Source organism: Ceratotherium simum, chromosome 29 (assembly GCF_057802395.1).
Source record: "Ceratotherium simum simum isolate JZ-2026a chromosome 29, ASM5780239v1, whole genome shotgun sequence".
Classification (NCBI taxonomy): domain Eukaryota; kingdom Metazoa; phylum Chordata; class Mammalia; order Perissodactyla; family Rhinocerotidae; genus Ceratotherium; species Ceratotherium simum.
Genome location: NC_141928.1, coordinates 22,673,245 through 22,697,311, shown reverse-complemented (window position 1 = coordinate 22,697,311; position 24,067 = coordinate 22,673,245). Strand labels below are relative to the sequence as shown.

Here is a 24,067-nt window from a genome sequence, read left to right as displayed (position 1 = left end):
ACCAAATCACTAGAATCTAATCTCCACAAGGGCAAGGATCTTTGCTGATTTTGTTCACTGATGTTACTAAGTGCCTAGAATGGTACCTGGCACATAGTAGGCACTCAATAAATACTCGCTGAATAAATGAGTTAAATGAAAGTCAGTGACGGATCAACTAGAAGTGTTCTGTGCTTAGGGTCTTTTAACAAAGATGGAAAGAATGATGTTACCTCTTGTAAGCAATTACCTTTTAAAGATTTTATTTATTTATTTTTCCCCCCAAAGCCCCAGTAGATAGTTGTATGTCATAGCTGCACATCCATCTAGTTGCTGTATGTGGGATGCAGCCTCAGCATGGCCGGAGAAGCGGAGCGTCAGTGCGCGCCCGGGATCTGAACCCGGGCCGCCAGCAGCGGAGCGTGCGCACTTAACCGCTTAAGCCACGGGGCCGGCCCCAGCAATTACCTTTTAAAGTCTGGGGGTTAACAGTGCTATTATACTTCATTAAGGATGTCCACACTTTTCTAAAAATATATTTATTTTTAAAAACAAAAATCAGACAAGTTTTACAGAGTCAAATTTTCCAGAGACAAACGAGTTTGGATTTCAGCTTAGAGTGCAAATTAAGCATTGATAATCTCATGCAGAACTATTTCTCTCTGCAGGAGGTCAAACAGTCTGCTTGACTACAAGCACTCGATTCTCCAAATCTTGTTTGTACTTCTGCCATCATTTTACTCCATTCCAGGGCTCTGGCACACAAGATAATCCACCTCTAAAATTCAAAGCTTCCAAATTGAGATGAACGATTGTTGGGCTTGGGTTGGGGTTTATAACCAATTCGATCATTAATCATTTGTTCCCGGCTCTTGGGGTCACTGCTGAGCCCAATGGTGCCTTCTCCATCACTGCCTCCGACAACTTCCACATCCTCCTTTTGTTTCTTACGGTTCTGAAAGTATAAAAGTTTTAGGATTAAGGCAACATTCTTTCCATTAGCAAACATTTATTTAGTACTTCCCATGTACTAGGCATAGGGTAAAGGATAGGGTTAGGCTATAGAACAATAAACTGAAGTCCTAGGTTCAGACGGTTAGGGCTACAAGGAAGATACAGGGATATAGTGATAAAAGATATAATCCCTACCCTCCAGAATGTCACAGTCTAACAGGGAAACAGGTAAATAGACAATTACAACATAGGGTGATCAGGGCTATGACAGAGGAAAGCCCACACTGCCAAAGAAACACAGAGAAGGGGTGAGGAGTGAGTAGTGGTGGAGGTTCAGAGCAAGAAGCTGCAATTAGAAAGATAAATAACAGTTGGCAGACAAGGCGGAAAGAAGGGTGTTTCAGTAAATTTATTATTCAAGAGAATAGATGGAAAAATTAAGTCACTGGTACAACAATAACCACCAGACATTAACAGGTTGACTGACACCATGCGATTAAATGTAGCACAGGAATAGGCCTATCTTATCAAAAGGCCTAAGTTTGAGGTTTCATTTTGTTTTCAGATAAAAGGTTTGGCTTTTATTTATTTATTTATTTTTTGTTAGGAAGATCAGCCCTGAGCTAACATCCATGCCAATCCTCCTCTTTTTGCTGAGGAAGACTTGCCCTGAACTAACATCCATGCCCATCCTCCTCTACTTTATATGGGACACCGCCACAGCACGGCCTGACAAGCAATGAGTTGGTCCGTGCACGGGATCCAAACCCAGGCTGCCAGCAGCGGAGCGCGTGCACTTAACTGCTACACCATAGGGCCGGCCCAAGATTTGGCTTTTAAGTCACAAGTGACTGCAGAATTCACAAAGTCTATATCTCAGTTTAATCATTTTCAAAAGGAGAGACTAACCCTTATCCCATAACTACCACTACCTGACTGTAAAGATGATATTAGATGATGAAACTCTCTGAGAGAGGGAACATATGTCTTATCTAGAGTTGCTTACCAGAAGAATGGCTCCACTACTCTAATCACTGCAATTGCCGCCATTCTTCACCACTTACTGCTGAGCTGTGAGCATTTAATGCCAACGTCCAAGTATTACAGTGAATCAAACAAGGTATTACATATATATATAAATATAATGACCTTTCTGAGTCACTCTCTAGTCTACACTACCAATAAGTTACCATTAGAAAATTCGCCCCAAACACCTTTGTAAAATCAAGTTCTAAAAGGCAAACGATGCTAGCATTTTACAAGCCGTAAGAACCTCTGAGAATATCCAAATGGAATGAATCGCTTAAAAGGCTTCCCACATGGGGCCAGCCCGGTGGCGTAGTGGTTAAGTTTGCACGCTCCGCTTCAGCAGCCCGGGGTTCACAGGTTCAGAGGCAGGGTGTGGACCTAGGCACCACTTATCAAGCCATGCTGTGGCAGCATCCCATATAAAGTAGAGGAAGATGGGCACAGACGTTAGCCCAGGGCCAATCTTCCTCAGCAAAAAGAGGAGGATTGGCAACAGATGTTAGCTCAGGGCTAATCTTCCTCACAAAAAAATAAACAGGGCCAGCCCCGTGGCTTAGCGGTTAAGCGCGCGTGCTCCGCTGCTGGCGGCCCAGGTTCGGATCCTGGGCGCGCACCGACGCACCGCTTCTCCGGCCATGCTGAGGCCGCGTCCCACATACAGCAACTAGAGGGATGTGCAGCTATGACATACAACTATCTACTGGGGCTTTGGGGGGAAAAAAATAAAAATAAATTAAATAAATAAATAAATAAAAGGCTTCCCACCATGAAAAACTGCTGTTTCAGAATCTAGAGTCATCAAAATGTAATCAAACTAATTTTAGTAACAAATGAAATACCAGTTTTCTACTGGTTTCATTTTAGTTCAGGGCAAAACTATCCCTCCCTCCTAAGTTGCTCTAAAACAGGTCAAACCCACTGGCTAATTGCCTTTAGTAGAAAGACTAACTCAATAGTGAGCTGACTCTGAAGAGTCAAAGTTCAGTACGCTAGCACTTTATGAGACTCACTACAACTGAACTTTACACTTAAAGCTCACCCTTAGAAACTATCAATATGAGCTTTTAAAAAGCAAAAAATTATGATACTTAGAGAACACTAAAGTCTCCTGGGGTGAGGAAGAGGGAAAAGAAATCCAAGTTATCTGTCTTAATAAGAAGCACAGACAATACATAATAAAGCCATTATGTTCGTGGACATGTACAAGATATAATGTCCTCTGCCATAGAGTATAAAATATCTCCTAGGACAGCAAATGAAAACAGACTTGTATTGAGCATCTCCTTTGGGCCTGGTATTGCCGGGAACAGATGCAGAGAAGAATATATTAATTCGTGCCTTCAAAGAGCATATGGCCTAGTGGGGGAAAACAGAAACACAAATAGTTAAAACAGAGGGATAGTGCCTACGAGAGAGGTCAGCACAGGAGGAAGAGGTTGAACCTAACCCAGCGGGGGACAGGTAGACTAGGAAGACTTCTGGAAGGAGCTGAGTCAAAAGATGAGGAGTTAGGCAGGCAAAGAAAGAGAAAGGGCATTTCAGGCAAAAGGAACAGAATGTGCAGAGGCACTGAGATTCAAGTTAAAGATAATGCAGCAGCGGGAGATAAAGTGGAGTAATGAGCAAGGACCAGGTCATAAAGGGCGTTGCGTGCCTAAGGAATCTGGACCTTATTCTGAAGGCCACTAAAGAATTTAAGCCTTATTAATGGACATCTAATACTGTGGGGTTAGGTTACACTTAAAAATACATACTGAGGGGGCCGGCCCTGTGGCCTAGTGGTTAAGTTTGGTGCACTCTGCTTCGGCACCCTGGGTTCGGTCCCCGGGCACGGACCTATACCACTCGTCAGTGGCCATGCTGTGGCAGCAACCCACACACAAAACAGAGGCAGACTGGCACATATGTTAGCTCAGGGTGAATCTTCCTCAAGCAAAAAGAGGAAGATTGGTCAGGGCCGGCCTGGTGGCATAGCAGTTAAGTTTGCACACTCCATTTGAGCAGCCTGGGGTTCACAGGTTCGGATGCTGGGCACGGACCTACACATCACTTATCAAGCCATGCTGTGGCACGCATCCCATATAAAGTAGAGGAAGATGGGCACGGATGTTAGCCCAGGGCCAATCTTCCTCAGCAAAAAAGAGGAGGATTGGCAACAGATGTTAGCTCAGGGCTAATCTTCCTCAGGAAAAAAAAAACATATCAAGCTCCTACTATTTACAAGATGCTGGAAACTAAGTGGTAAAGAAGACAGACATGATTTCCACCATCAAGGTTCCTAATGTAATTGGTTTTACAATAAACAAACAAATCATTGTAAATTATAATGCCATGAAATAAAAGAATAAAGTGCTGTGAGAGACCCTAATGAGATGGAGGCAGCATGGATAGGATTGATACACCTAACTAAGACAGGCTCAGAAGAGGCCAGTCAGACTAAGGAAATGACATTTAAACTGAGACATGAAAAGAGGGGGAGCACTAAAGGCAGAAGGAAATAATATGTGCAGAGGCCACGAGTAATGACTAGTTTGGCATCTTGAAGGAAATGAAAGCAAGCCAGTGTGCCTGGGGTACAGAGGGCAAGGCAAAGAGGCAGGAGGTGAAACCTGAGAAGGGCCGCAACAAACACATCTTGTAGGCCATGATAAGGAATTCAGAGTTTATTCTAAGTGCAGAAAACCACTGAAGAGTTTTAAGGAGAGGGATGACATGATCTGAAAATTTTTAAAGGTCATTCTAGATACCTGATGGAGAATGGATTGAAGAGACAAAAATGGAAGCAGAAAGACCATTTTTAGGATGCTACTGAAATTGTACAGAGAGATGATGGTTACTTGGACTAGGGTTGTGCAGTGGAGATGAAAACATGGGTAAATTCTGGAAATATTCTGGAGGTAAAATCAAAGATTTATGGACAGATTGAATACAAAGGGGGAGGAAAAGGGGGACTCAGGTTTCTGGCTTGAGCAACTGCCCAGAGACTGAGATGGGGAACACTGAGGTGAAACCGGTTTGAGGAAGAAATCAAAGAGTTTTTTGTTTTAACATGTTAAGTGTAGTAGGCTGAATAATGACCCCCAAAGCTATCAGGTCCTAAGCCCTGGAACCTGAAAATGTTGCCTTATATGGGAAAAGGGATTATACAGATGTGATTAAATTAGGGATCTTGAGGTGGGGCGTTATCCTGGATTATCTGTGTGGGCCCTAAATGCCATTACATATATCCTTATTAGAGGGGCAGTGGGACACAGACCGAGGAGAAGGCAATGTGATCAGGGAGGCAGAGATTGCAGTGATGCAGCCACGAGTCAAGGAATGCCAGCGGCCACCAGAAGCTAGAAGGGTCGGGGAACGGATTCTCCCCTAGAGCCTCTGCAGGGAGCACAGTCCTGCTGACACCTTGATTTTGGAAGTGATACTGATTTCACATTTCTGGCCTACAGAACTGTGAAAGAATAAATTTCTGTTGTTTGAAACCACCAAGTTTGTAGTAATTTGTTACGGCAGCCACAGGAAACTAATACATTAAGTTTGAGAGGCCTGTAAAGCATCCAAATAGAGATTTCAAATAAGCTGTTGGTACAAGAGTCTGGAGTTCAAAAGTTGGAGTTTTAAATATTCCTAAGGGTTTGAAAGTTGTGCTCTTACCTCCAGGTCCTTTCGAATGCTCTCAAACTCCTCAATGTCATCAAGCTTCAGCTCCAGGCGGGTTGGTTTTCGTCGCAGCATGTTGAAATCAACATCAAAGGCCAGACCCAGTGAACTATTAGCTGTTAAAAAGGCAGAGAGAAGGAAAAACTGGAGGGGATAAATCTCAGCTGCAAATGTAAGATCAGTTTGTACGCATGCTTGCTAAAATGAATGGCAATTAAAAAGATTCATTTGGGGCCGGCCTGGTGGCGTAGCGCTTGAGTGCGAATGCTCTGCTGCGGCAGCCCGGGGTTCGGACCCGGGCCACACCGATGCACCGCTTGTCAAGCCATGCGGTGGCGGCGTCCCATATAAAGTAGAGGAACATGGGCATGGACGTTAGCCCAGGGCCAGTCTTCCTCAGCAAAAAGAGGAGGATTGGCAGATGTTAGCTCAGGGCTGATCTTCCTCTCAAAAAAAAAAAAGATTCATTTGGATTCACACATAGACTTCTAAGACTTTTGGTGTATGATTATTACATTTTTATTACATGATTGAGATCCACAACTTTGTAATTCCAAAAAACTCTTTCTTCAAGAACTTAAAACGCCAAACTACCTCTAAAAGAGAATTCTAGGTAACAATCACTTTAATCTCATGCTCCTGTCACATTCAGAGAAATATTCTAGCTAAGAGAATAAAGTTAAAAGATCACATCTTAATTCAGTATAGTCAGTGGGAGAGTATATAAGCCATTAAATTTGATCAACACTACATGAGAATTGTGAGAGATTTGTGATCACCCTCAAATGCTAAAATAAATTTACTAAATCTCACGAAAACTCCCTCTAACTCACCAATTCACAGAGTTGTCCTAAGGATCTAAGTAGGTCCTAAATGGATATGTCATTCATTAAACAAACACTTCTTGTGCTCCAGCTACAGAGTTAAAAGGCACAGTCACAGTCAGTGGGGAAAACAAACACATAAACAGAAAATTGCAACACAGTGTAATAAAACTCTGGCAAGGGTAACGCAATGGCACCAAACAGGCACCAATCCAGTCTGGGCTGAGTGTGAGATGGACAGGAATGTGGAGGGCTTCCTGGAAGAGATGATGTCTTAGTTGACTGGTTAAGGACAGACAGAGTAAAGAGATTAAGGGCATTCCAGGCAGAGAGAACAAATACGCAAAGAGGCTCAAGAGAACCCTCCAGAGCTTGAAAACCCTAGGTAATGCTTATGCTAACAAAAAACATTTTTTTGAGAAGAAAATAAAACTCCCCAACTGAGTTTAAAATCTGTGGATTGCATCTTCATATTCTCCACAGCATCCAGTAGAGTGTATCTATAATCACCAGTCAGTAAACGTTTTGTTGAATAAACTGAGATCCAATTAAAGTGAAATGAACTTTTCTTCAGCACTATGCTATGCTTTTCCATTCCCATTCTTTACATTTTTATTTTAACATAGAAACTGTGACACCAACAAAATTACCCCTATTTTACAGATGACGTCGAAGCTGTTCAGTTTGGTTAATAAATGTCAGCCTCCTATAAAAATTATACATACGTTCCACGGTGAGGATTGATGTAAGATGATTGATGCAACTGACTAATGTAATGAGAATGATGTAAGTGAAAGCTCCTTTAAAGTTTTTACAGACATAAATTATTATTACATGTATCCAGGATGTATCAAGGACTGTGAAACATACAAAGGAAGAAATGTTTCCTTCTCCCAGGAAGCTTAGGTGATATTATCAGATAAATACAGGTGATATTATCAACCCAAAACACCAGCACATTACATTTCAAATTGCTTTATATTAAATCAGATAATATCTTGATTCCAGTGTAGGCAAATGGTAGAGGGAGCCAAAGTTCGAGGGGGGGGGTGGGAGCGGTGGATGCGTAAAAGAAAGAAAAAACTGCTTTGCATTTTAACTCTTCGGCAAACTGTGAAAAATTCTATGAAGCAATATAGAGTAATGGGTACAAGTGCTCTCTAGAGGCAAAAGGGCAGAGGGCAGAGGTTCTAATCCCATCCACCACTTATCACGAACAATTAGCTTCATCCTTCACTGGATCTTAGTTTCTGTAACTGTACTCTGTTGTACGGATTCAATGACGTAATGCAAAGTAAGTTCCAGGAACATAACTGGGCATTTAGTAAACGCTCAATAAATAACAGCCATTATTATTGTAATTGTCCTTGGGGGTAGGGGCGGGGAGGGGCTCTGTCAGCTCGGGAAACACCAACATTTTAAGCATCTCCACCCTCGCCATGGGGGCAAAAGCCTCGTCTTGTTCATCTCTGATGCCCCAGCACGCAGCGGAAGGCAGGGCCGTGCAGAGTTGCTTGCGTGCAGATTACCTGACGCCTCACATCCATCATCTCACTCTGAATCTGATACAAAGACTGGGCTGAAGACAAACAACAAAATCAGGCCCTGGCTCCTCCGCCGGGTCTTTATTCTACTTTGGAGCTAGAGTGCTCTTCGAGCTGTTTCTCTCGCCACTGCTCGAATTCACCCAGCTCAGAGGGAGCCCCTGGCAGAGGACTTCCCGACAGCGGAGAACGAGCACAGCTCTCCTTCCGCAGCTCCAGGGCAGCACCCGGGGTCCAAGGTGACGGTTTCCATGGCAACAGGGACCTCCGCTCCAGGATGACGTAAAGCCGCGCGTTGGGCCGGGAGGGACCGCAGGCCCCGGAAGCCCTAGATTCGCTCCAGAGTTCAGCCCGGAGCCGCGCGCCTCGACGCACCTACCTCTTTTCAAGGCTGCTCAGCCCCTTCCCAGAACCTCGGCGCCCACTACGACTCTTCTGCCAGGCCAGCTGGACTACACTTCCCAGACTACTCTCAACCTCTCTCCTCGCAGAACCTCGTCCTCCGCGTGCTTTCCTCGGAGGACTACAAGCCACGCCTCTCGACACGCCCAGAATCTTTCCTACTACGACTCCCGTCATGCTCCACGCCGCCCACGCTACTGCGCCGGCTGTCGGCCCACTTCCGGTAGGTGACGCAGTTCCGGTTTGCTGGGCGCGCGGTGGACGGTCTGAAACGTAGAGGTCGAGTTTCGCTGGGGCTTCGCGGCTCCAGAGCCCGGCATGGCTTCCTCACGAGCCTCCTCCACGGTACAGAGCTCAGCGCACTCTGGCAGGGAGCGCCGAGGGGTGGGGAGTCCAGCGGGATGGGGCCGTTAGGGAACGGGCTAGGCGCTGGAGGTGTGAGGAGGAGCAGCGTGTTCCCGATCCCTCAGCGCTTTCATGCGCTTTAGCTTATTTGCATCCCTCCCTACACCCGCGAACGGTAAATATCTCTTCCCACGGGTCCAAAAACGCAGCTCTGAAAGGGAGGACGTAGTGTCTTGGCCGAGATGTATGTCCGTGTCAGACCTCTTAATTGTAATGAGGCCTTCTTACTTCCTATCTACAGCCTGACGTCTGAAAACGTTTGAAGTGTATAGACCAGCATCTTTGTAACTTGTTTCCCCCTTACATCGCCTTGGCTATTTCAGTTATCCTTGATATTTCCCCTGTGATGAGCAATAACCCTGGAAGTGTCGTAAAACCGCAGAAGACATTGCACTTCCAACAGAATGAAGTAAACGTGTTTAAAAGCAAACCTTTGATAGGAGAATCACCAAGAGAAATGCACGAGTATCATCAACTTCTTCCTGTCTGCAAAACTTAAGTAATTGAGAAACACCCCCCTCAATCAGTGAAAACGCATCTTAAGGTGTCCAACTTGTCCTTTCCGTTCGGGAAGAAATAGGACTGACGCTCAGGATGAGCCTCATCCTTTGGGGAAGCCCGGTAAATTGCTAAGGTGAAGCCTTAGGTTAATCCAGGTCTTTGATTTAGCAGGCGACCAAAACTAAGGCACCTGATGACTTAGTCGCTCCTGTTGTGAAGAAGCCACACATCTATTATGGAAGTTTGGAAGAGAAGGAGAGGGAGCGTCTGGCCAAAGGAGAGTCTGGGATTTTGGGAAAAGAAGGACTTAAAGCAGGAATTGAAGCAGGAAATATTAACATAACCTCTGGTAAGATGCAAATTGTGAGTCCATGTTTACCTTTGGTGCTCAACTTTTCTGTAATGAATACCTTCCTAAACTTAGATATCACTAGTTTTATAGTGTCAGAAAATTGCAGTTTTAAACTTGCATCTGTGTAAGGTTTTACTTTGCCTACCCCGCTTATCATCATCCAGAATGCCTTTTTCTTAAAACCTTTTATACAGTTTTTCTTCCATGAATTGTTAGTAATTTTGCCAGGAATTTATTCAGCGTGTATTTGGCTTCAAAGTGATTCCGTTTGTCTTCTGGAGATCTGGCATAGTTCTGGCATTGGTTTGGAGCTACTGTCGTTCATAATATTCTCCGTTTTTTTAGTTTTGCAATTACTTTTCACTCAAAATGAAATGTTTTTTAAATTATAAAAGTAATAGTTATTTTTATTTTGAAAAATATCAAACAATGTAGAATTGTGAAGTATAAAATCCTGTAATGCTTATTAATTGGGTGTATATCTTTCTGAGAATTTAATAAAGCTATGAAAATGTATAATTTTTTTCCATAAATGAAACCATGATATACAAATAGTTTTGTAACTTGCATTTTATACTCTATGTACTATTGAGGATATCTTTCCATGTCAGTAACTGGTGGCCTACTGTATTTTTAAAATAAAATTATACATGTTTGTCATAAATTCAGACAGTACAGAATGGTATAAAATGAAAAGATTTCTTTGCAGAAAGGATCTTTTTCAGGTTTCTCATTGATCCTCCTACACATTTTCTTTTCTATACACATGCACTTTACAGACATTTTTAACCATTTATGCTGTTTTTAAACATAACTGCATCACCACTGTTCTTCACATTTTTCATCCAAATGCTTGTATTTGGTGTGAGTTTTAAAACTAGCTGCTAGAGGGGCCGGCCCCGTGACTTAGCGGTTAAGTGCTCGCGCTCCGCTACTGGCGGCCCGCATTCGGATCCCGGGTGCGCACCGACGCACTGCTTGTCCAGCCATGCTGAGGCAGCGTCACACATGCATCAACTAGAAGGATGTGCAAGTATGACATACAACTGTCTACTGGGGCTTTGGGGAGAAAAAGGAGGGGGAATGGCGATAGGTGTTAGCTCAGGACCAGTCTTCCTCAGCAAAAAAGAGGAGGATTGGCGTGGATGTTAGCTCAGGGCTGATCTTCCTCACAAAAAAAAAAAAAAAACTAGCTGCTAGATTATCCAAAAAGCCTTCGAGTCAAGGAATATCATTTTCATGGTAATTCTTTCTAGTTTACTAGTTTCATTTGTAAGTGTCCCGATACTGGGACTGTTTTAGAGAATAGCTTTGGCAATTGTTAAAACCACATTTCTATTTTATCTTCTGGATAGAAGAGCCATTTAACTCATTTGCTAAAGATGCTCTGTACTCTTTCTCATCTCATCTAAGCTGTGTGTTTATATGGGTGTAAGGTTGCCAGATCAAACAACATGACTTGAACCATTTTCCTGCCTCTTAAAGCTGTATCATTTAATTTTCTGTGTTTGGCGTAATTTAATAAACTGAGAAAAAGTAAACTATATCTATAAAGTGCTTAATAGATTAGACAGTTGACTTTCCCTAGGAGCATACACAGACTCTAATTGTGAGAAATTATTTCTTTTCCTCTATTTGAAGAAGATCTGGTGATTATGCTGATGTTTCCTGTTCTTTTTATAGGAGAAGTGTTTGAAATTGAAGAGCACATCAGTGAGCGACAGGCTGAAGTATTAGCCGAGTTTGAGAGAAGGAAGCGAGCCCGGCAAATCAACGTTTCCACAGATGACTCGGAGGTCAAGGCTTGCCTTCGGGCCTTGGGGGAGCCCATCACGCTTTTCGGAGAGGGTCCTGCTGAAAGAAGAGAAAGGTGCCCTTTCTAGATATTTACTCTTTTCTTTTTTTTTTTTTTTGTGAGGAAGATCAGCCCTGAGCTAACATCCATGCCAATCCTCCTCTTTTTGCTGAGGAGGACCGGCCCTGAGCTAACACCTATTGCCAATCCTCCTCCTTTTTTTCCCTTTTTCTCCCCAAAGCCCCAGTAGATAGTTGCGTGTCATAGTTGCACATCCTTCTAGTTGCTGTATGTGGGGCGCTGCCACAGCACAGCCGGACAAGCAGTGCATCGGTGCATGCCCGGGATCCAAACCTGGGCCGCCAGCAACAGAGCGCGCACACCTAACCGCTAAGCCACGGGGCCAGCCCCTACTCTTTTCTGTTTTAACCACAGGGTTCTAGTCCCAAATTTCAGTTGGAAATATAGCTAAAACTTTAATAGAATGTCTCAGACAATGTTAACAGAATAGTTTAGCCCATAATCTGAGCCTTAAGCCAGTTTTTACTCTGCTACTAATTTGTCTTTATAAACTGTGAAGAAGGTGTTAACATGCTCCCTCCCCTCCCCAGTGTGGAATTTTGAGTTGGGTAAACATTTGTTGAACTTTGAAAATTTAGACAACAAAGGCATTTCTTGTCAGTGACATAAAACATAGTGAGAAGTGTTTTTTGGATATTATTGAAAAGGGACACTGTCCTCAGATAACGCTCCTCTTGTGATTTTAAAATTGCAGAATCTCTCTTTTTTTTTTAAAGATTTTATTTATTTATTTTTGTTCCCCCCAAAGCCCCAATAGATAGTTGTATGTCATAGCTGCACATCCTTCTAGTTGCTGTGTGTGGGACGCGGCCTCAGCATGGCCAGAGAGGCGGTGCGTCGGTGCGCGCCCGGGATCTGAACCTGGGCCGCCAGCAGCGGAGCGCGCACACCCAACCGCTAAGCCACGGGACCGGGACCTCCAATGTGTCTTCTTTTCTCTGCCTCCATTGCTTTCACATTTAGACTGTTGTAATAGCTCCAAATGTGTTGTCTTGATTGCTTACTTAAAATCCTGCAGTGTCGTCGTCTTTTATTTGGAGTAAAAAGCTCCTAATCCTGCTCTTCAGCCTCACCTTGTGCTACTCTTCCCCAGTTTACAAGACTTAGTAGCCACAGTGGTCCTCCTGGAATGCGCAAGCTTTTTTTCTATCTTTCTACTTAATTTTTCTCCTCTCTTTTGCTTTTAGGGCCTTTTTACTCTTTTGTTCTCAGCATAAATGCCATCTCTAAGAAGCCTTTCCTAACACCTGACCCCTTGTAAAGTAAGCCCCTCCATTATTCTCTTTCATAGTGTGTTATTTTCTTAGTAACTCTTTCAAAGGGTATGCTTTTATTGTTGTTTATTGTTTATCTTCTCCAACAGCAAAGTTTGTCTTATTATTGTGTCCCTTAGATGAATGTCTTGAATCCCTACTGCCACTATCTTACTTCAGTCCACCATTGAGTCTCAGAGGGTTCCTGCGGTGGTTCACTGTCTTGATTTCCTTGCATTTATTCTTCTCTCTTCAGTCCACTCACCATACTTTTCCAAGGATCTTTCTCAAATGTAAACCCTCCTTAACCATGGCATTAGGAGCTCTCTGTGACCTGGCACCTACTTACATTTGCAGCCATATCCCTCACCAGCCCTTTTCTCGCGCTCCATGCTCCACCCATCCTGAACTATTTGTGATTCCAAGTTCAACATGCTTTTCTTAACCCCAGACCTTTACATTTGTTAATCCCTCTGCCCCAACTGTACTTTCCCATTCTTGACTTACTAACCTGACTAACTGAGGACTCAGTTTAGGTAACACCTCCTCTGTGAAGCCTTCCCTGATCCACCTCCCTCCAAGCCTAGGTTAGGTTTCCTTTTATGTTCCCCTTAAGCATCCTCTACTTAACACTCTCATAATACTTAGTATAATGTACTCTAGGTTCCCTGTTACTTTCTGCACCACCTCCCCCCAACTATGCTACTTGAAATCAAGAACTGTTTCTTCCTCATTGTTGTATACTTAGCACCCAAGTCAGTATCTGGCACATTGTGGCATTGAGGGAAGGTTGGCTCTCTTCACAGACCAAGTGATAGCAGTACTGGGGCTAGTTGACTCTAAATTGAATAGAGTAATTCCTTATAGTTCTATTTAGGGAATCTTCAAATAAAAAAGATTGAGTGAGGGCTGGCCCTGTGGCTTAGCGGTTAAGTGCGTGCGCTCTGCTGCTGGCGGCCCGGGTTCGGATCCCGGGCGCGCACGGACACACCGCTTCTCCGGCCATGCTGAGGCCGCGTCCCACATACAGCAACTAGAAGGATGTGCAGCTATGACATACAACTATCTACTGGGGCTTTGCGGGGAAAATAAATAAATAAATAAAATCTTTTAAAAAAAAAAAAAGATTGAGTGAAAGAAATCACACTGGAGGTTGAGGCGTGACAGCTTGACTCTTGAAGGCTGCTTGGGGTTTGAATGGTGAGAGAGTAGGAGATGCTTACTCTCTTCTTAGATGTCCTTTTCACAGTCTCATCTCAACTCTGTTTAAATTTTGATTTTTTTTGTTGTTGTTATAGGTTAAGAAATATCCTCTCAGTGGTTGGTACTGATGCCTTAAAAAAGACCAAAAAAGATGATGAGAAATCTAAGAAGTCCAAAGAGGAGGTAAAATATGCCTTTAATTTCATAGTATAAACATGAAGGAAATGAGAGACTAGTTCTCTCATTTTCTCTTTCCAGTGGTTTGCTTTGCTAGCATGAGGGAGGAAATGTTTTTGAAGACTCTACGTTTTAGGAGTAGTTGTTGGCAATAATTTGTGGTTCCTGTGTAGGTATGAATGGAGATTAGGGAGTTTCCCATTCAGGAGAGAGAGAACCATTGGCGTTCTTGGTGTAATTTTGAACACGGAACCAGAATCTATTCAGTAAGACCTCACAGAAAGAAACGCTATAGAAAGCACATATCCCTGATTTCATCCTATTATTGAACTAATTCGCCCTTTTTCTGCGCAGGTACAATAGGGTATTGACAGCTATGAGAGGAGCAGGGATGCTGCAGACTTAACGTTTCTGCTCTTATTTTAACTTTCAGTATCAGCAAACCTGGTACCATGAAGGACCAAACAGCCTGAAGATTGCTAGACTATGGATTGCTAATTATTCACTGCCTAGGTAAGGAGAACCTCTAGAAGGAGAAAGAAGCATGTTTTTTCTTGTTTCCTCTTAAGGACTGAAGATCTGCTTTATAATGACTGTGGTTGTAAAATGAAATTGAGTGGTAGAGATACTTGTGTAGACCCTTATCTACAACCCATTTGCTCATGGTAATCATGTTGTTTTTATGTCACAGAGCAATGAAACGCTTGGAAGAGGCCCGTCTCCATAAAGAGATTCCTGAGACAACCAGGACCTCCCAGATGCAAGAGCTGCACAAGTCTCTCCGGGTAAGATGCTCTCAGCAATTATCCACTGTCTTAAAGGTTCTTAAATAGTTATTAGATTTTCTGCTTTGACCCGCCTCTAGGAAGGTAAAGGCAGCTATAATTATTTGTCTGCACTTACACTGTTGCCATTTGGGAGGAGCCACCAGTGAAGGTGGCAGGAATCTGCTGTAGTTTGTACTCAGCAGAGGCCTATGGTTCTGCTCTTTAATTCTTCTTTTTGATATGTCAAAGCTATACTTTAGATCTCTCCACGCTTTTCCTGTTTATATTTAGCTGACACAGAAGCTAGTGGTTCTAAGACTAGAAGACAGCATGCTGGAGTTCTAGATGAGCCTTGACTCCATTCATTCATCAATATAAGTGTCTCCTAACAAAAATAGTATAAAAGAATCTTGAGTTGATTAAAACTGTAAAGTTGCTTTTTTATGGTGGAAAAGCCAAGAAACTCTTGGATTAGCCTATTAATGATCACGTTTATCTTTCTTTTTTTTGTCTTTAAGTCTTTGAATAATTTTTGCAGTCAGATTGGGGATGATCGGCCTATCTCCTACTGTCACTTTAGTCCCAATTCCAAAATGCTGGCCACAGCTTGCTGGTAAGTCCCATGTTACAGTGACTTTTTTTCCTAAATGGGGGACTGTTCACAAGAGACCCCAGAGATCCATGACATGTAGCAGTCTGTCGCGTTCTTGACACTAGCAATTTGGAATGGGTCATACAGTTGGCTTATAGACTAACTACTATCCACACCTGAATATAGCTTTCCTTTTTTGGTTGTGTGACCTAGGCGAGATACTTCATCTCTGCCGGCTTCAGTTTCCTCATCTGTAAGTAGGATGAGATAATGTCGGTAAAGCATTTTGCCTTCATAATGCCTGGTATGTGGTAAGGACTCAGTAAACATAATATAAATTAGTGTTTTTATCTTTATTTTTAGTTATTTTTATTTATTTTCTACTTAGCACCACATATGCAGAAAACTCTTAGGTTGTGATAACTTTGTTGTTTTGTTCTATTTAGTTATTGAGTTAGTTTTGTGGGACCTGGCATCTAGTCAGGGGGAACTTCCCTACATTATATCCACGAGAACTACTTGACTAGGCAGAAATTGAGACTGGTTCAGGAGAAAGCCGGTCCCTCCACTTCCCCAAGCTTCAGTTACCTTCATTTTAAAGTAGAAATGATCGTTCCTGCTTTATGTACCTCACAGGTCTGTTATAAGGATTATTTGAGATGATAGATAAAAAAGTAATTGGTTGGAAATTTTCCAGAATAAGTCTTTTTAAAAAATTTACTTTGTAAGCAGTAAAATGCTATTCATGTTTAAGGAGATAGTGTCATTATTAATATTACTATTATTAGATAGTTTAATTTGTCCTACCTTCCTTCACAAATTGATCCAAAAGTTGAGGAGAAGAGCAACTTGTGCTATATTAATTATAGTCCATTGGAGGCCTCTGGTTGCTTGAAACCTGGTTGTAGCTTTCTCCTGTTACCTTTCAAATGATAAGCCTTTTACTTTTATTTTTCTGTCTGCCACTGTAAAGTTTATTGGGGGTGAGAAGAGATTGTCCTTTAGTAATGTTACCAAGGTACCTTTTCCTTCCCAGAGCAACCCTGGCTGAGATGCTTTCCTTTGTATTTGATAGGAGTGGGCTTTGCAAGCTCTGGTCTGTTCCTGATTGCAACCTTCTTCACACTCTTCGAGGTGAGTTGGAATCTTGTTTAAATCTCAGTCTTTTTCCCAGTGTGAACTCTGTCAAGGAGTAAAACTCTAAAACTCTGCCTGACTCGCAGATCCAGTACACGCAAGATTAAATCTTGATTTGACGTGACTTGGTTTGGTTTTCTCTGACTGCAACGCTGGAAGATGATAACGTCATACACATACCACTTTTCTCCCAGGTCCAGCCCCACTCTGGCATTTTACAATCCCTAAGTCAAAAAACAAAGTGTGTTTGTGTTTTGGTTTTTTTAACGTAATTTAAATATTAGTTTAAATTAAAATAGTTCATTTTTTTAAGTAGTCAAATAGTTACTTTAATATTATTCTCCATATGTCCACATGTTCTCTAATATATGTCTACATTATTCCTCATAGTCTGTGTTTGCACATAAGTTATAAGGGGGCAGGAGCCCTTTAACTTTCATCTCTTAAACTCTTTCAGGCCATAACACAAATGTAGGAGCAATTGTATTCCATCCGAAATCCACTGTCTCCTTGGACCAAAAAGATGTCAATCTGGCCTCCTGTGCTGCTGATGGTTCTGTGAAGCTTTGGAGCCTTGACAGGTGACTATTACTACTGTTCTGTCCATACTGCGGTCACTGAATTAAATAGGTGATTGGCCCTTGGGAGTTGAAAAAACTGGCGTTTAACCCCAGAAATGCTGTAAGAGTCAAAGTATAACTTGGACTAAAAACAGAATGGAGGAGGGTCGGCCCCGTGGCGTAGCGGTTAAGTGCGAGTGCTCCGCTGCTGGCAGCCCGCGTTCGGATCCCAGGCGTGTACCCACGTACCACTTGTCAGGCCATGCTGTGGCAGTGTCCCACATAAAGTGGAGGAAGGTCGGCATGGGTGTTAGCTCAGGGCTAGTCTTCCTCAGCAAAAAGAGGAGGATTGGTGTGGATGTTAGGTCAGGGCTGATCTTCCTCAAAACAAACACAGAATGGAGGATTTCTTTTTCTTTTTCTTTTTCTTTTTGAGGAAGATTGGCCCTGAGCTAACATCTGTTGTCAATCTTCCTCTTTTCTTTCCGTTTTTTCTCTGCAAAGCCCCAGTACATTGTTTTATATCATAGTTGTAGAGTTGGAGCTCTTCTATGTGGGACGCAGCCTCAGCATGACTTGATGAGCTATGAGTAGGTCTGCGCCCAGGATCCGAACCGGCGAACCCCAGGCCACCGAAGCAGAATGCGCAAACTTAACCACTACACCACCGGGCCTGCCTGCTGGAGGATTTCTTTCTTAGACCTTTTCTCACCAGAGGAGTTGTCAGGTCTTTCTTATTTGTTAACTTTGGACCTTGATTTTTGCCTGTAACGTAGTGGCCACTGTTTCCCGGCTCCAGTTATTCTGGAAAGATCCATTCTACCTCCTATGCAATGGATTTGATGTTGGAAATTGACTAAAGATAATATTCCTGGCAGCACGTTGGTTCTTAGCAAACAGCCACAGGGGAGAGGAAAGTGAGGTCTATCTGGCAGTATTGCCAAGGAAGAGATGTCTCCTCCCAGCAGCGTCATCCTTTACCTAGACTATTTTCCAATTACAACTTTTTTTTTTAACGTGTTTGTGATTATTGTTTTCTGAGAAATTTTTGGAAGCACCTTGTTGGCTAAAAGACATCTGAATTCAGTTGCTTAGTTTTCTTTCTTTAGGAAAGCGCGTGAGGCTGTTGTTCCAGGGTTTTGTGAAGAGCTAATTAGTGTCTCCACTCTGGCAGACAAGGGCTTACCTGTGAGCGCAGCAAGTTTTAATTGGCCTTGGTAATACTTAGCGGTATTTGTTCCCCTAGGACTTCGATTAGTTCTGTGTACGCACATTGACAAAGTTCCCTTTTTAATTGCCCTCTTTAGGGTTCATGTTTATTTCCTCTCGCTGGTGTTTCAGATCTTCTTTCTGTGGTTGCTGTGCAGTAGAATTGAATGGCCACCGGACGGAAGCTAAGTGTCTGTCTATTTAGGAGTTCCTTTTTCCATGCAGATCCTGAATAAGCTAAAGTTTGAGAAAGGTTTATCTATAATCCACTTGAACCAAAACTGTGATTTTTGTAGCCTCACATCTCTATGAAAGTGTATTTTCTTTCTAGAATCCCAGCACTGCTTTGGTGCAGAGAGACTATTTTGCTTCTCAGGCTAGAGTATTTTGTTTTTCTCTAGTCCTAAGTAGTGTATAGCATTAAGAGTTTATTAAGTTTTTGAATTGAGGCAGAAAGACAGTGTTTATTGAAGTGCTGTGGACAGTTTTGCCCTGAGGGCACATGAAATAGTCCCAAATCTTTTAAAACCTTGAGGAGAGACTTAAATTATTGTTAGCCCTAAAGTTTTAACAAATTACAAGTTTAGTTACAAGTTGGCTTCTCAGTGGTACAGAATGGGTGTGTCTCTGTCCAACAGTTAATAAATTCAATGAATATTTCCATGAGTATGAAATAGTTTAGTCACGTTTGATTCCTTTTCAGTGATGAACCAGTGGCAGACATCGAAGGCCATACGGTGCGCGTGGCCCGTGTAATGTGGCATCCCTCAGGACGTTTCTTGGGCACCACCTGGTAAGCCATCCTGTTGCTGTTCTGTCTGTACCGCCTGTGGCCTCTTGTTAACCCTTTATGGCTCTCTGCCAGGTAAATTTTTAGAGCAAAGATCTTCAGGTCTTTTCTTGGACTGCACTGAGTCAGAATCAGAAGAGTATGTGGCATAGTGAGGGCTAAGCATGTTTGCTTGTAAATTGAAATTAATCGAAATTTCAAAATCACTAATGGCCAGAAAACTAGGATTTTCACCCTTTCTTCTCTTTCTTGACCAATATTAGAGGTGTATATTTTTTTTTTGACTACACATTGTATTATCATCTTTCTGCTCACAAATCGATCTCCCTTTCTTGTTCTGAAAGTTCGTTGAGGCTAGAATCTGTTAAAGAACTTTTTAATTGCAGTATAATTTACTTGCAGTGGAATGGATTTATTTTCAGTGTGCAGTTCAGTTAGTCTTGACAGATGCATGCACTCACGTGACCCACATTCCTGTATTATTGAATTGTTTGACTGTGCCGCAGTTTATTTATCCATTCTCTTACTGACGGACGCTTGGGCTGTTTCCAGGTTTTGGTTAGTCAGAGTAAAGCTACTATAAATATTCTTGTACAGTGCTTTTTGTGGACATGTTTTTCTTTCCTTTCTCTTGAATAAATACCTAGGAATGCAATTGCTAGGTCATAGGGTAGGTGTCTGTTTAACGTTTTAAAACTTCCAAGTGGTTTTCTAAAGTGGTTGTACCGTTTTACATTCCCAAAATTTTGGTTGCTTCGTATCCTTGCTAACATTTGGTGTTGTCAATCTTATCATTTTGCCCAGTCTAGCAAATGTGTGTAGTGAAATCTCATGGTTTTCTTTTTTTTTTTTTTTTTTTTTTTAAGATTTTATTTATTTTATTTTTCCCCCCAAAGCCCCAGTGGATAGTTGTGTGTCGTAGCTGCACATCCTTCTAGTTGCTGTATGTGGGACTCGGCCTCAGGATGAACGGAGAAGTGGTGCCTCGATGCGCACCCGGGATCCGAACCCGGGCCACCAGCATCGCAGCGCGCGCACTTAACCACCAAGCCACAGGGCCGGCCCTCATGGTTTTCTTTCTTTCTTTTCTTTTTTTTTTGTGAGGAAGATTAGCCCTGAGCTAACATCTGTTGCCAATCCTCCTCTTTTTGCTGAGGAAGATTGGCCTTGAGCTAACATCCATGCCCATCTTCCTCTACTTTATATGGGACGCCGCCACAGCATGGCTTGACAAGCAGTGCGTTGGTCTGCACCCGGGATCCGAACCTGCAAACCCCAGGCCGCCGAAGCGGAGCGCATGCACTTAACTGCTGTGCCACCAGGCCAGCCCCTCATGGTTCTCAGTTTTATTACCCTAATGACTGTTGGTGTTGAGTACTTTCTCGGGTGCTTATTGACCATTAGTATATCCTCTTTTGTTCAGTGTCCAGGTACTTTGCCCACTTTTTTAATAAGTTTGTTTTGTTTCCATGCACGTAGACAGTTCTCCAACCATTTATTGAAGAGACTCTCCCTTCCCTATAAAAATTGCTTTGGCAGCCTCATTAAAAATCTTTTGAGGGGCCTGGCCCGCTGGCGCCAGTGGTTAAGTGTGCGCGCTCCGCTGCGGCGGCCCGGGGTTCACCAGTTCAGATCCTGGGCACGCACCGACACACTGCTTGGCAAGCCGTGCTGTGGTGGTGTCCCATATAAAGTGGAGGAAGATGGGCACAGATATTAGCCCAGGGCCAGTCTTCCTCAGCAAAAAGAGGAGGATTGGCAGATGTTAACACAGGGCTGATCTCCTCACAAAAAAAAAAAAAAATCATTTGAGGGGCTGGCCCAGTGGTGTAGTGGTTTAAGTTCGCGTGCTCTGCTTCGGTGGCCTGGGGTTCGTGGGTTCAGATCCCAGCGCGAACCTACACACCACTCATCAAGCCATGCTGTGGCGGCATCCCACATACAAAAATAGAGGAAGATTGGCACAGATATTAGCTCAGGGCCAATCTTCCTCACCAAAAAAAAAAAAAAAAAGTCATTTGACCACATAGTCGTGGGTCTCTATTCTGTTCCATTGATCTGTTTGTTTATGACGGATTTTTGTATCCCCGGCATCCAATTTAGGCCCCAATAAATGTATAGATGCTCAGTGAAAGAAAGGACATAACAATGGAATTGGGGACGAAAGAAGGCAGCAGACTCTTTGCTGGGCCATTCTGAGGGAATTCTGTTCTTCAGATAGCCACTAGAGTAGGTTTATGGGTGGTCCATGGTTTCCCTGTTAGCACCCAAGATAGATATGCTCAGTTGTTGAGACATTGTTTATGCCAGGAAAGGATTTCTTGTTAATATGGTCCTATGAATAGTTTCAGAAGCATAACTTGAATTACAGCTATTGATAGTACCTTGCACATTGTAGGAAGTGAATAAATATCTGCTGGTTAATTGTCAGTTTGATTTCTTAGCTATGACCGCTCGTGGCGCTTATGGGATTTGGAGGCTCAAGAGGAGATCCTACATCAGGAAGGCCACAGCATGGGTGTGTATGACATTGCCTTCCATCAAGATGGCTCTTTGGCTGGCACTGGGTAAGGCTTCTTCCACATAGCCAGGGGCAGCTCAGTAGTCTCACCTTTTACCTACACCTGCTTCCACAGAGAACTGGATTCGAATGTTGATTTATATTCTCTTATCAGGGGACTGGATGCATTTGGTCGAGTTTGGGACCTGCGCACAGGACGTTGTATCATGTTCCTAGAAGGCCACCTGAAGGAAATCTATGGAATAAATTTCTCCCCCAATGGGTAAAACAACTCACTGAATGAGGGGCGGAGAGGGTTCTTGGTCAGAAAGTACTCTTCGTTTCTGACTTTGATACTACCTCTGACCCACAGCTACCACATTGCCACTGGCAGTGGTGACAACACCTGCAAAGTGTGGGACCTTCGACAGCGGCGTTGCGTCTATACCATCCCCGCCCATCAAAACTTAGTGACTGGTGTCAAGTTTGAGCGTAAGCCTTCCTCCTGTTTTACGCCTAACCACAGAACAGACAGATTGCATTCTGGGAATGCAGGCCAGGCTTTAGCTTAACTTGGAAATGGAACAGGAGAGAATTTGGACTCTGATGAAGGAGCAAATTATGATCTCCTTCCCCCACCATGTGTTCAGACAGAGCTATGGCACAGCATGCTTCTTGTTGCTAGGAAGTAAAGATGACTTCCCTGAATGCTTTACTCATTTTTTTCTCCATGGAAGTTCTAAGCACTGAATCTGTAATATTCTGCACAGCTTGTCTATCAGGGAAAGAGCCAAAAAACCTTAATAATGTTATTTGTTTTCCTCAGTCTGCATATAGATGTCCCTTTTTCCTGGAGGCCTAGAAGGAACATAGGTCAGAGTGTTGTTGGGTTTTTCTGCATGTGGAAATACCTTCTCTTTCAAAATAGTGTGTTCTAGCAGATTTTTGTGCTTTTATTTTCTTATGGTCTTGTGAATACTTGAATTCCTCAAGCAACTCCCCTTTTCTCCTGCAGCTATCCATGGGAATTTCTTGCTCACTGGTGCCTATGATAACACAGCCAAGATCTGGACCCACCCAGGCTGGTCCCCACTGAAGACTCTGGCTGGCCATGAAGGCAAAGTAATGGGCCTAGACATTTCTTCCGATGGGCAGCTCATAGCCACTTGCTCATATGACAGGACCTTCAAGCTCTGGATGGCTGAATAGGCAGGACCATGGAAAAAGGACTCTAACTTCAAGCTCTCCCTTAGGAGCCGTTTTCAAAAGAAAGGAATTCATGTGTTTTGTTCTATCATGTTTTTTGCCAGTTACCGTGTATAGCCCCGTAGTAGAATTGGATTTCCATGTCAGCCCCCACTCCAGGGAGGCAGCCCAGTCCCTGGGTGTTGGTGAACCCCTTTCATGGTTGAAATTTTCATTTTCATTTTCAAGCCCTGCCACGAACTGTGTAGACATTATTTTTATTAATCTTTTGTTTGAATGCCCTATTGCCTCTCTCACAGCACTCAGGATTGTGACTGGCTCCATTTTTATTTCTTGAAACTTGGCTTCCCTTTACATGGTACGTGCTTCAGGACTACCTATGTTCCACAAAGCAAGGCGACTGGACTGCAGTCTGGAAGCCTTGAGTAAAGAGGCACATCTCCCCACGCACTGGTTACATAATGCCTGGCAGAGCGAGAACCTCTCCTCCACCTTGAGACCTGGGGAGTGAAGAGGTAAACCACAGGTCTGCTCAGGGTGATGCAGGAAAGAAGATTTGACCTCTTCCTGTTGAGTTCACTTGGAATGCTGACAGCATCGGGAAGCTCAGAACTGAACATTTGCTTTGTCTGAAAATGTCTTCCATTCTGCTTTGAAGTTTGGCATCCTTCATGTTACCCCAAAGCTAGGTCATTGTGTCAAGATTCAGTGAAATTTCTGGAAAGCAAACATGATGTCTCTATTGTGCAACTTTCTTTCTATTGCTTCTTTAAAGGATGCACCCTTTGTGTCAGGGTAACTGTGGAAAAAGTCCCTGATGGGTATTTCTAAATAGAAACTTTTTATTCTTTTTTTACACAGTTGCTACAGAGTAAATCCTGTTATAAAAACTGCCCTTTACAGAATTATTTTGTAAAGCATTTTCTGAGTCTTAGTCATTGGTTCATAGAGGTCCCTTTTTTTTGGTTTGAGATATAACAAATCTCAAATTGGCTTAACTCCACTTTCTATCTTTTTAATAAGCACTTTCAATAATGTTTTTAATTTATTTTGTTTTATTATTTTTTTTTGTGAGGAAGATCAGCCCTGAGCTAACATCCATGCTAATCCTCCTCTTTTTGCTGAGGAAGACCGGCCATCTGTTGCCAAT

The 24,067-nt window shown here is 43.0% G+C and overlaps 2 protein-coding genes across 6 annotated transcripts; one reads left to right on the top strand and one right to left on the bottom strand.

Annotated features, from left to right (window-relative positions):
* Positions 1-495: 495 nt before the first annotated feature.
* On the bottom strand, positions 496-8,514 carry CDC26 (cell division cycle 26). Its single transcript, XM_087419274.1, has 3 exons — positions 8,367-8,514; positions 5,614-5,735; positions 496-934 (listed from the first exon to the last, which is right to left on the bottom strand). The coding sequence occupies exons 2-3, from the start codon at positions 5,692-5,694 to the stop codon at positions 758-760; spliced, it is 258 nt and encodes an 85-aa protein (XP_087275400.1). The 5' UTR covers positions 5,695-5,735; positions 8,367-8,514; the 3' UTR covers positions 496-757.
* Positions 8,504-23,837, top strand: PRPF4 (pre-mRNA splicing tri-snRNP complex factor PRPF4). 5 transcript variants are annotated; one of them, XM_087419270.1, is made up of 14 exons: positions 8,504-8,612; positions 9,467-9,644; positions 11,331-11,517; positions 14,075-14,162; positions 14,590-14,669; positions 14,848-14,941; positions 15,442-15,536; positions 16,591-16,649; positions 17,110-17,233; positions 19,125-19,214; positions 21,656-21,778; positions 21,887-21,994; positions 22,085-22,203; positions 22,727-23,837. In XM_087419270.1, the coding sequence occupies exons 1-14, from the start codon at positions 8,565-8,567 to the stop codon at positions 22,918-22,920; spliced, it is 1,587 nt and encodes a 528-aa protein (XP_087275396.1). In that variant the 5' UTR covers positions 8,504-8,564; the 3' UTR covers positions 22,921-23,837. The 5 variants fall into 5 exon arrangements, with proteins under 5 accessions (XP_087275396.1, XP_087275395.1, XP_004423401.1 ...); XM_087419269.1 differs by having other exon boundaries at positions 8,517-8,612; positions 9,464-9,644; XM_004423344.3 differs by lacking the exon at positions 8,504-8,612 and adding an exon at positions 8,636-8,734.
* Positions 23,838-24,067: the final 230 nt, after the last annotated feature.

Coding starts and splice junctions, on each gene's coding strand:
- CDC26 (XM_087419274.1), bottom strand. CDS start 5,694: ATGCTGCGACGAAAACCAACCCGCCTGGAGCTGAAGCTTGATGACATT. Junction 935..5,613: donor GCATTCGAAAGGACCTGGAG/GTAAGAGCACAA, acceptor TTATACTTTCAG/AACCGTAAGAAACAAAAGGA.
- PRPF4 (XM_087419269.1), top strand. CDS start 8,565: ATGCTCCACGCCGCCCACGCTACTGCGCCGGCTGTCGGCCCACTTCCG. Junction 14,942..15,441: donor AGCTGCACAAGTCTCTCCGG/GTAAGATGCTCT, acceptor TTTGTCTTTAAG/TCTTTGAATAATTTTTGCAG. Junction 19,215..21,655: donor CGTTTCTTGGGCACCACCTG/GTAAGCCATCCT, acceptor TTGATTTCTTAG/CTATGACCGCTCGTGGCGCT.